Below are 12,766 nucleotides of genomic sequence, written 5' to 3' on the forward strand. Positions count from 1 at the left end.
AGAGAAGGCCATGAAGCTGGGACACTTCCTGCCATTCACTCAAGCCTCCATCAATCTCACACCACCCCAGTTCCTCGGCAGATATGGAGTAATCACTGAGTATCCGACACCTAAAAGGCGCGGGAAAACAAAAACAAACCTTCGGACACCAATGGGCTCATGGGAGGTTTCCCATTATTCCTCTGTGCCTACCTTGGCTTGGACAGCATAGGATGCCAGCAGCACGGATGCCTCAGGGGGACAGTAGATCTTCTCGTCTAAAATCTGCTTCTTTACCTGAACAAAGCAGCAAAGGAAACATAATGGCGCTTTAGTGGCACTATGCATGGTGCTACCATCACGGCAGATGGCTGCAGTCTGTTTTAACGGGGGCTGCCAACCAGTCAGTTAATTGTTTTCCTCATACAAGGCACAATTCTGACTGATGAAAACTCTGCCACTCTTCAGGGAACACATTCAGGTTCGCACAGGCCACCATTTTCAGATGGATTAACGGGAAGAATTTTAGTTCCACATGTAAAACTTCTGAGCAAAAAATAAAACCCATCCCCTTGTTAAAGATAAAACGTTATATCTAAGAAGAAGAAAATCCTGTTAAGGCCAAAGTTTTGGGTTGAGATTTTACACGCACATACACAGACACAACATTCAAAATGATGATCTGTACAGCATCTGCAGCTCCTTCCCCTTGAGCACATGAAGGATTTTGTATCATTACATACGGGACTAACTGTAATTGGTTTAGTGCCCAGTCATGTGGTGACCCATGAACCAGACTTTCACAAGGCCTATTGCTTGCTCAAACTAGATTCCTATGATCCTCTATGGTCATGTTAAGAAGGAAAAATATAAAACATAAATATATAGTGATCTTTTAACACAGTTCCCTATTCTTTAGGCTGAGCGAGCAATGTCTTAAACCACAACAGACAGGAATGTATAAAAATACAATGTATCAAAGTAATGAGTAACCGAAGAGATGACTGATCGTGTTCTTGAAAATGTATTAAATGTACCAGACACACATGGATTTTTATCCATGACATGGAAAGAGGAACTAATGGAGTTGCAAACAACTTTACTATAAATATTAGCAAGGAATAAGCAATTAACAAGACCAAGACAAGACTATGATCAGTTTGTCATCACTGTACTGTTCTTCTCCAGATATCCAGAGTTACCGGAATCTATTTCCATCATGCACTGGATTGATGTTTAATCTTCTAATATGTTCAATCACTCTAATTTATCCAAAGTCTTAATTCCTTCATAAATTCAATCTGTATTAACTATTGATTAATATTGATTAATAATTGGCTACTGATTAATTATTGATTACTGGATTATTGGAAACCCTGGTTTTCATCTATGAGGTGCCAAATACCCTCAAATTCCACCGACCATTATCAGAGCTGTGGGTCTCCTTATGATAGTACTTTTAGTGGCACGCACAAAACTGCACTCTCCCCCCAAAAGGCCAAATAACAGCTACTGAGGACCATTACTTTGCATTTCCTGACTTTCGCGAATTCAAAAATTAACTTGCCACGGTTTTTATTTGTTTGTTTTAAACACTAATTTTCCAAAGAGAAAAAACATTGCATTTTATTTTAATGTGAGCTTTAAAAAAACCTGTCACACAGACACACCATCAGCTACAGTAATATCACAGTGCCCCTATAGTGTGATCTGCATAGAGTCAGACTAATAGACTTGAAGGTCAGAAGGGACTATTATGATCAGCTAGTCTGACCTCGTGCACAATACAGGCCACAGAACCTCCCCCACCCACTCCTGTAACAGACCCCTAACCTATGACTGAGTTACTGAAGTCCTCAAATCATGGTTTAAAGACTTCAAGGTACAGAGAATCCACCAGCAAGTGAGCCGTGTCCCATGCTGCAGAGGAAGGCGCAAAAAACCCCAGAGCCTTTGCCAATCTGCTCTGGGTGAAAATTCCTTTCCAACCCCAAATATGGTGATCAGCTAAACTCTGAGCATGTGGGCAAGACTCATCAGCCAGACACCCAGAAAGAATTCTCTGTAGTAACTCAGAACCCACCTTAGTCTTTTACTAAGGACTATATATCACAGAGGATATATTTCTACATTAATATAACCTCGCGAGTCTGCAGACATGTTCCTATGTCACAGGCTATGTCTACACTGTTAGCAGTAAATTTGCCGCCATCAGATCAATTTATCTGGTTTGACTGAGCAAAAGTGAAGACCCACTCAATCGATCCGGAAGTCGATCTAATAAAACCACCTCCAAAAAAGAGTAGTGCTGCGTCGATGGGTATGCATTTCCCATCGGCGCAGCATAGTGGAGATGGCACGCAGAAGAGAATTTGGGAAGTCGATGTAAGTTATGCAAGCTACTCTACATAGCTTTCATAACTCCCATCGACTGCCGCTGAATTTGCCAGTAAGTGTAGACCAAGCCACAGACAGAGTTGGAGCACCACCCCCTACACTGTTATTAACCCCAGTAAAGTGCTTTAACTCTTAAATTGCATCGAAGGCACTCTTCCCCATCCAGCATTAAACCCCTGGCAATTTAAAATAACTGATTTGAGGCATACGAGCACCAAAAAGGGCCTGGAAATTAACACTAATACCTTGTTCCCCAGAGTACAGAGAAGGGTACTGAGCACTTCATGAACCTCAAGCCTCACAGCAACCCAGTGAGGTAGTTTTATATCCGTTTGACAGAGGGACAGAGAACAGCATGGGGAGGTTTGACGCCTACATTTGCAAGTGTGTTCACTGATCTGAGTAGTATCCGGTTTTGGTTTATAAAGGGCTAAACAGCCAAGCATCTACCAGTTCTGGGTGCTTTAACTTGAGCCACTGGAAAACCCAACCTCTAGATTCCTCTGTCTGAGGCAGGCACAAAATAGAAGCCAGCAGATACTTGAAAGTTTAAGCCTAAATGCCTTGCCAAAGAAAAAACAGCTGGGAATAGAACCCAGGAATCCTATTGTAACCACCCATCCCCATCCACCCTCCCTCACCTAATCACTGTAATTTTCACAGTCGGTAAGTCTCTCACACATACACAAAGTGCCCTTATGGGCTGAGAGGAAACTTGGAATGTTGCAGCCCAAAAGGTAGTTATTTCAAAAATCATCCTTGCCTGAAAATTGGGACTTCTGGTGAAAGTGCCTCAGTCACCAGAAGTAGTGTGTTGCCACTGCAACACCATCTTCAGAGCTGATTTCCTCAAAACAAAGCTGCATGGCATTTTACTTCTCTCTAGAAAATGCTTAAAGCTCATAATATCAGAAGTGTGGCCTAGTGGACAAAGCAATGGAGTGGCACTCAAGAAACCTAGGTTCTATTCCCAGCTCTGGCCTGGAGGTGGCCTTGGGCAACCCACTTTGCCTCAGTTTCTCCATCTGTAAAAAGACAGTGATAATGACACTGACCTCCTTTGTCAAGCACTTTGAAATCTACTGATGAAAAGAGCTGTATAAGAGCTAGGTGCTGTTATTACACAGATTGCAAATTACAGTGGGTCAGCTGAAACAGTTAGTTCTTCATCTCCGGCTTAGCCATCAGTTCTCCATGGCGCTTCTGGGATTTTCTTCTGCTCCAGTTATTTGGGGCCTACTTTGGTGAAGAAGAGTCTTACAGCGTATCCTGAATATGGCAAGGGCTGGACTTGTCCTGCTCTCCTTCAAGAGGATGTGCCTGTGTTTTATACAGTAAAAGTGCTAGCCATGTTTGGGCAGACAGCTGGTATAGCTTGGTACAAAACGTTCCCACTGGCTGCAAGAGTATGCTGCCTCCCACTTTGCTTAGCTCCTGAAACAGCCTCTTCTCTCAGTTAGTCTCTCCCTAGGATATCATCTATTAATATTGCTAGTCACCTCCGAGCTCCACAGACAGAATATGATGAATGCTGCTAGATTTACACAAACCGTCTTTGCTCTATATTTACATCACGACATGTTTGTTGAAATTGCTCAATTTAGAGCAGGTGGATGGCCAGAGCTGGTCAACACTGAGAAACACACCTACAACCCTACTACCCACCTCATGTTGCTCCCTGGGGAAGAACCACCACTTGCGGAAGCACATACCTGCAGAAAGAACAAGTGCTGGGTGATCTCCTGAACCAGCTCCTCCTCTGCATTCTCAGGGTAAAATTTGGCTAGGAAATGAAAAGTGACCGGCTCCTCCGTTGGAACGTCATGATCCAGGACCTGCAGGATTGGATAGTCAGTGATTCCAAGCTCTTGCAGCCTAGACATAGATGTCAAACATCTACTTCCCCTCAGATTGAAGTACCTCCAGCCAGGTTTTCTAAAATGATGCAATCTGGGAAATTCAGGAACCATTGCACCACAGGCTTGTAAGAAGCTTGCAAGGTCTACATATTCATAAAACAAACTCGAGGCAGAAACAAATCATCCCGCATGCCATCGTGTGCAATGTTTCATGAGGCAAAGGGTTCATTTTTCTTCTTCTTCCCTGTGGAGCACATACTGCAGTCCACCAAGACTCTTAAATCTTTCTTCAAAATATGCAGTTTCCTGCTATGAAGAACTGGTGAGCCTGGAACTTGCTTCCATTTTTTTTTTTTAGGCAGTGAGGAACAATCCTAACTTCCCATGGCAGATGTTCAGCTCTGAAGATCACTGAACTAAATATCCTGTGTTTGGAAACAGAGGCTCAACCAGACCCTTGTTTCAATACTACTCAAGAAAGGTTCATCTGACACCAGAAGGAAGAATACCCCTGGGGGATGGAGGGGGCAGTACAGGATTATTCCCTATTGTATATTTTCTAGTGGTTTGTCCAGCTGAGTTTTAAATGATGTAAGTGATGGAACAACCATTGTTTCCATTAGGAAACTACGCAACAGCCTAGAAAATCACACTGTTGGGAAATATTCCTTTCCTTAATTTCATCTCCCATATACGTTTGCTATTTTCTCTCCTTCCTAATCATTTACATATCTCAAACACTGGCAGACTGTTAGTTAAAAGACCATAATTCAACCATGCTTTTTCACTGTTTGCACAGTATGTTTTGGAAAGCTAGAGTCTCTAAAGGATCAGCCTTTCATGTGCACATGGAGACTCTCCAAATAGGATATTAGACCACATTTATATAACAATCATCTTAGGGCCATGGTTATAACCTGGATGTCTCCTGAAACAGCTAAAGCACAAGTTTATAGTGTACAAGGGACTTTCTATGCATAGTTCAAGGCTCTGTGATAGTTCAGGGATAGACTAATGGTCTTCTCTAACACTAACTGTGCCGAGGGACAATCATACTGTATTTGGATCTCCTGACTGCTATAACTATAGATCAGACCAAACCTAGTTCTGGTCCCAGGGTACCCCCAGAATTCACACTAATGCACCTCTGAGTTTCATGCATAGACAGCAAGGAAAAGATCTACCCTTCTGCCCCACTAAGCACATCTCCTAAAAGCAAAGTTCTATTCCAACCTTCTTGTCCATTTTGAGCCAGGCCACGGTATCCTTGATTGTGTACTGAAGACCAAAGAACCAGGTTTCTCGGAGTCCTAGTGTCCTGCACACCAAGTCAAAAAGATCCTTCCCTTTCCACTTCACCTGCAGCAAGAAAGCAAACAGCAAATGGTATTTTGAAGACTGAATTATAACCCCCTCTTTTCCCTCCTCCACACTAAATTCACTGTCTCCTGCATGTGTGCTTGACCTCCCGCACCATTCCTAATCCACTAATACAGATGCAGCATTAGGAATGCCATGTTATCCTATCACAATCACACTGTACTTTAAATTCTCCTGTACAGTGCCACCGACAGATCGGCAATTTCACCCTGCACTAGCTGGAAGGGTGGTTTTACTCTGGAAAGCAACCACAAACATAGCATTATGGGGGTCACAGCATTGAGCGTATCTTGGTGAATCCATATCAAATTGGTTCAATTTAGAAGTAAGAAGTCAGTTTCTCTTACAGCCAATGCACCAAATCTCACTTGGGATCTGACAGATCATCTGGGGTCTTTCTGACTCCCACTTCACCAGCAGTGGTCAATATTCAGCAGGCAAAATTCTGTTTTTAATTGCTTGTGTGCAACCCCAATGTCTTCTAATCCTGTTCCTAGCTACTCCTAGACTCACTTCAATATCTTCTGTGGGGTTTCACAGATGACACAGATGGTAGAATTTGGCCCTGCAACTGGAACTAAACTATTTCTAATGACAATACACAAACCAAAGTAGAATCCAGCTCATTCCCCCAGAGCCATTAGCTCTGCAGAACAGGAATAAAAAGTAACAAAAGACTTATTTTTGCCACTGAAGTCTGCAGCTCTGTTACTCGACACACACAAAGAACGGATGTGGTGAGAGTACCAAAGGGCCATTTTTACACAGAGTACAACCATACTTTACACCGGTGACATTTGGTAATAAAAAGTAACTGCTGGAGCTGAAAAAAACTGGTCCAGCCCACAGGCTATGACCTCCCAACAGTTCCACAGCTGTCTCGGCCTCATTAAAATTTCATTTTAAAAAATGAAGATGGTGAGAGGAGGAAGGTGAAGAAAGATATAACCAGGAGACTATATACCAAAGCCACTTCGGTTTTCCACTTGCACCTATGCAAACACTGCTGGACAGAGACATCTGACCATTTTTCTAGAGCCGTAGAGCAGAAAAATCTCAGCACACCTCCCTATCACTGCTGCTCAATCTTAGTACCACCTGGACAGCTTCAATATTAATGCTCACCAACCACCCAGACCAGCTTTGCTGCTGCTGTCACACACTGCCACCTTGTGGGTAACGCAGTCAAGGAAGGACCACGTAGTCCCTTTCCGTTACTGGACGGCTGTTTAGAGTCCAAAGGTACAGGTCAGAACCCCTTCCCACACCCAAGACCTGCATAAACACTACTAGAGCACCATGAAGAACAGAAGAACGCGGATGCTCAGGTAAAAACAAATGAAATGTCAGAGCATCTCTGTGCTTCACATAAGACAATCAAAACCTCGATGCTGAAAGGCCCCAGGGAAATTGAAGTGTTGCCATTATAAGACTCTAATTTCAGGGGTTCAAACACACTCTGTGCAATGGGATGCAATTTGGTATATGAGGTCTTAGTTTGGGAGAGAGTTTTTTTCTGTCCAATTTTTTCAAGGGGAGTTTAATCTGTGGTTTTAAGCAAAGCAGAGAGAGAGAGAGAGAGAGAAAGATATTTAAGTGGCTATTTTGTGCCTCTATAATTCAGAGCACAGAATTTTGGGTTGCCACCATTTTTAGCAAGAGTTTATTTCCTAACTAGGACTAAATTGTTTTGTGTAAAGCAGCATCAGCAATTTTTTTAAAAGGCCATCTTTATGGCTATTGTTTTAAAGGGCCAATTAATGTTTACGTGCAGACATTTATCCATCAGTCAAAGTGATGGAAAGAAAGCGTTCTCAAATGCAGGTCACTGCACATTGCCACTGGGAGGCTTTCATCTACAGATGCAGATTTGTACTCTATGGAATCAATGTTTTGAAACTTCAGCTGTGCTTTAGACTGCAAACTACAGTGAGGCACTCCCAGCTGGAGTTTAAACCAGCCTGCAGACTACAAATGATCTGCAATTACATAACTTTGTGCGAAAACCTATGTTAAAATTCTCAGTTACAAATGCTGCATTAACTAACTCAGGTAAGGAAATTCAAAAATTCTGTCTTCTCCAGGAAGAGGTCTATGGTTAATTTAAAACATCGGTGGTCAGCATTTAACTGATATCTGTTTTTTCTCCCCATAAATGTAATTTCACCCCTTGCGTATAAACAAGTATTCTGAATGATGTTTATGATGCTGTTAAGTTTTAGGCCATGAGTTATAGTTGCTGTGGGAATCGTATGTTTGAAATTTTACTGTGGAGTTAAAATTCCAACCACAACATCACATTAACCTACTCTCCCCCTCCCCATTTAATTGAAAATAAAAGTTGAATAGCAATCGAGTTTATCTCAGCATACATGATTCCATTCCACACCTTTGTATTTACAATACTTTGCATTTAGATAGCATGAACCCCAAGTGCTTTACATACTTCCCGACCTAAGCCCACGCACCCTATTAGATAGGGAAGTATCACTAACCCTCATTTTACAAGCAAGGAACATAAAAAGGCACAGAGGTAAAACGATTTGTCCTGGTTACACAGAGAGCCAAATGACACAGCCAGAAATAAAACAGACTTCTTGACTCTCTGTCCTACGCTTTACACCACCATTCCACCGCTAACAACAACATGGGACATTTTAGCATAAAGGAACATCTTGCAGAAGGTTCCGAGTGCCTGATAGCAAGCTTTGTAATGAACAGTCATAACTAGACCATAACTGGCCATAAACTAGATTCCTACAGCTGCTGTGATGCTGTAATACAGCTAAAGCCCCAAATAAAAACTGCATTAGTTGAGTGACCTTAAGCTAACACAAAGCAACAATGGCTCTGCTCTGATCCGGGCACTATGGTGATTGGGGCCACCATGCTCTTTCAATGGCCCTGTTGAGCCAGAGGCTTCAGAAAGAATGATCTTGTGTTTGTGGTCTCCTGTTATCCCACTGACTTTATCTTCACATGGTTTGTTAGCTATATTTGCGAATGTTGGAGGAGTACATGGATGAACTACTCTATAAACAGGGCTAAGTGCTGCAAAGCTGTTATTTTGTGAGGCTGGAATGTATTTTTTCTTTACTAAGTGCAGAGTGCTTGTAATTTATCAGCACAGAGTGTGTTAAGTAAACACCACTAAGCACTTAAAAACTCAGCAGTTGGTTGCTGGAATAGGGGCACTTCCAGCATGGGTTATTGGCCCAATCTCTTTCTATAGCAGAGACATCAGATTTGGGCTAGATTAACAGGGGTATGTTATTTATTAACCTGCACCAGGAGTAATTTGCAATTGGCAGACAGCCAAAGCATCACTCTAATAATACAATTTATTTTGGCATAGCATCCTTCTTACAACTGTCACAACCACTTCTCAGGCAATTACAACCTACATAGTAGCTGCAAATATGAGAAGAGGAGAGGTTGAGTTTTGAGGGCAAGGCAAACTGTAGGGAGGCCAAATTTTGGTGAAAACTAACACAATGAGGATCTAGGTGCTGTGACAGAAAGGTCATGTATGGATCTACTCTGCAAAATGACTATAAGAAAGGCACTGTGCTGTGTCATGGTTTTTGTTTCAATGACTCCAGATCAAATTCGCTCAATTTACATGGAAAAATGAGTTTTCTAACTACCAGCCCTGCAGAGTGGTAACTCTGCAAACTCTGCCATCTGAGAGTCAAGCCAAGTTCTTACCTTCTGAAGCATCATTATGAAAATGGTTCTGCTCTCAGTCACACCTGTGCAAAACCACTGTCATCACTGGGATTGCACAGGTTTAACCAAAGACACAACTGGGCCCAGCAACTGGAATTGAACTGATGATGTATAAGCCACAACAGAATCCAGCTCCCTCTCTTGTAGCTGTGTTGGCTCTGTAGGGAGAACAGGAATCAAATAGTACTTTTGAGACTAAAGTAAGCAGGTATAGCCCCAAATGTGAAACAGGGATAAGACCTGTTATGTAAGAGCGAGCTATTTATACACAGTCACTCTTCGGAATCAAATTTTAGAGGTCAAACAGCCAGTCGAAAGTGTGACTTTGAAAAGCTGATTCATGTCTGTAGAACAACATTTGATTGTAATACTTTACTTAGTGACTAATGTAGAAAAGGATCCTCAGCTAAGCAAGACACTTTATTATTTATTTAAGCACCAAGATTGTACTGAGCCTGTACCAGCCTTAAAGGACACAGTCCTTCTCAGATGAGTTCACAGTCAAAGACAAAAATCAGACACAGAGGAGAGACAGAGGCCCAGAGAACAGCGCTAACTCTTAACAGAGTGACACACTTGTGTTTGTGGGCCTCGTAGATTAAGTGAGCTTTGAAGACAGATCTGAATGAAAATAAGATAGGCCCTTATCATACTGGGGTAGGAAGGAGGATTCAGATGTAAGGAGCAGAACACCAGAAGAGTGACATGGGGAGAGAGATGGTACAGGTTTCATTAGTAAAATTGAAAGTAATGGGGTTGGGTGAGGTAGGTAGGTTGAAGTGGAGAGAAATGAGACTGGCTGAACATTGATAGCTGTTCTTTCACACAGAGTGGAGGGTGCATCAAACAACAGGTTATAACAAAAGGGAAGGATACATGCATCCGCAGTCCCAGAGAGAGATGTACAAATGACTCCCAAGGCATCTTAGAAATCCAAATGAGGCAAATCCAAGGCAGCCTGCTACGGGGTGTATTCCCCTCTCATCCTGAAGCAGCCAGTATGAAAAAAAGACTGCAATATATGAATTATGAGCCTGTTGAGCACAAACAGGGAATAAAATATACAATATTCTTCAAAAAAAAATAAACAAACAGATGTCAAATCCTTTAAACTGCCACTTACTAAGCCACAAGAGGCAGCTGTAAAAGTTATTTTTATTTACTAATGTTGTAGGACAACATGATAATGAGTTTTTAATTAAACCCTATTTCGGCTAACCACCAAGGAGGTGGAAAATGCACTAAGGCACATCAACCCAGATGGTGCAGTCGAGTGTGTTTCTCAGCATCTGCCTGGGATCTGAGAGGAGGGACTGGTGGCTGAAGCTCAATCCAGGTAATTCTGAGGTGATCAGTGCTGCGGAAAAGTCAATTTGAAAATTATAACAGACTCTTGGCCTGAGGATGCTTCCCCACCGTTTAACACTTGAGTTTGTAATTTGGGAGTTAGATGATCAGGTAACAACAGTAACTGGGATGGCTCTCTTCCCACCCCCAACCTGGCTGTGTCCAAGTGGTGATGCATCTTTGTCAGATCCACACCTCGGTTCTGCAATCTGTGTCTTTGTTGCCTTGACACTAGAGCACCGTAATGCACACTACAATGAGATGCACCTGAAATCCATTTGGAGATGGAAATTGGTGCAGAATGCAGCTGCCTGCTTGTTAAGTGGGGTACTTCACTACAAACATTATACAAGTACTCTGATCTGCATCAGCTGCCACCTGGTTTTTGGGTGGAGTTTAAGGAAAACGGACCCGATCCTTCACTAACGAACATTGATATACTATTGGCATGTTTCATAATTGGTCAGAACCCTGGGGGTAGGTCACAAAAGGCAATCAGAAGGTGTTGCAAGAGATTGAAGATGTTATTACTGTTGTAAAGCAAAGAAAATAAAATTTGTAGAATAACTTCAAGATGGCCAAAACTTTCAAAGCTGGCTTCAAGATCAAGTATTCTGTGCCAACTTACACACACACACACACACACACACACACACCCCGGCTTACCAAGCATAACATGGTTACAATTTTACTCCACTTTACTTCAAATAAGGAATCACCAATCTGAAATGGTCAAGAGACCCTGTACTACTGTATTGACTTCAGTGGAGTTGCTCCTGATTTACAAAGGTGTAAGACAGAAGAATCGATATCACAATTTTTGTCTATAATGGCGGTAACAGACTGGGGCCTGCCTTTCGAAGAAAACTTGCACTCTACTGCCTTAGTCGAGACCAGCATTTAGCAAATCTGGGCAGTGAATTACACACCTGATCGGCACACTGCAAAGCCAATGAATGTTCTTGTACTTTAGGAGAGGGCAGAAATGTTTGGAGGGAAAATGATGTTTGTGGAGGTGAGGCTGTTCTGTTACCAACGGTGTTTGTAAAGATGGCCTCAGTGCTGATTTTTTGGGAGCAGAATGATTGTGTTTTCAATGAAAGCCTAGGATGTTTTGATTGATATAAAGCACCAAAATGTGGAAAGCGCTTAACTTCATAGTCTCTGCAATCCATTCCCCAGCATTTGTGGTACTTCGCAGTAAGAGGCACTACTGCAGTTTTATGTTGCACTGTAGACACAAAAAGATTTTGCTCTTCTATAAACAGTTCCCAACCTGGGGTGCTGTACCCCCAAAGATTACAGGGGATCCGTGAGGCTTCAGTAATATTGAGGTCATTTAGCCCCCGAGTCCCACACTGGTCAGGCGCAGCAGCCTCAAGCCCCGCACTGGCCGGAGTGGAGGAGCAGCCCCCCTGAGGGAGCAGCGGCCCAAGCTCCACGCTGGCCAGACTGAAAGAGTGCTCAGCCCCACGCCAGCTGGGCACCTGGCCAGAGCAAAGGAGCAGCCCGCTGCTCCTCCCCCCAAATCCCATGCTGGCTGGGCACCCAGCCAGAGCAGAGCAGCCTCACATGGGTGGGGGCCTGGATCAACCCCAGCCAGCTCGCCAGCACCCATTGCCTCCAGTACCCTCACTCCACGAGGGACGGGAAGAGGCGGGGCCACATGGGGCGTGCAGTGGCAGCTGCGCCAGGAAAGGCTTAGCTTCTTACTCAGGTAAGAGTCAGTTATTATTATTTATGTAACTTAGTGGTATTATCATCATCATTATGTGTGTTTATAGGGGTTACATGTGTTTATAGCACGGTTGGGGGGGGGGAGCATGTTTTACCTAGCGTTAACTAGTGGGGCTTTCACTCAAAAAAGTTGGGAACCACTTATTTATCCATACTGTGCATAAAAGTGTACTGGGCACTTACACACATTGTTTCTTTGTGCTCCCCAGTCAGTCTGTATCTGTATTAATAATATTACAATAAGACATTGTTATACACTGTGATTACTGAGACATCTGGTGTCTCTTGTCTTATACTTCGACTGTAAGCTCTTTGGGGCAGGGACCATCTTTTTGCTC

At 42.9% G+C, this 12,766-nt stretch overlaps 1 protein-coding gene across 6 annotated transcripts in view; it reads right to left on the reverse strand.

Annotated features, from left to right (window-relative positions):
• The window catches only part of NF2 (NF2, moesin-ezrin-radixin like (MERLIN) tumor suppressor), a 69,514-nt gene that overhangs the window by 47,089 nt on the left and 9,659 nt on the right, over positions 1-12,766 (reverse strand). For all 6 annotated transcript variants that reach the window (XM_067550245.1, XM_067550248.1, XM_067550244.1 and 3 more), the window contains exons 2-4: positions 5,469-5,594; positions 4,089-4,211; positions 193-276 (exon numbers count right to left, since the gene is read on the reverse strand). In XM_067550245.1, the coding sequence (XP_067406346.1) occupies positions 193-276; positions 4,089-4,211; positions 5,469-5,594 (333 nt within the window). The remainder of the gene's footprint in view (positions 1-192; positions 277-4,088; positions 4,212-5,468; positions 5,595-12,766) is intronic.

This window comes from Emydura macquarii, unplaced genomic scaffold, assembly GCF_026122565.2.
Source record: "Emydura macquarii macquarii isolate MOO-44397 ecotype Brisbane River unplaced genomic scaffold, CSIRO-AGI_Emac_v2 contig_1254, whole genome shotgun sequence".
NCBI lineage: Eukaryota > Metazoa > Chordata > Testudines > Chelidae > Emydura > Emydura macquarii.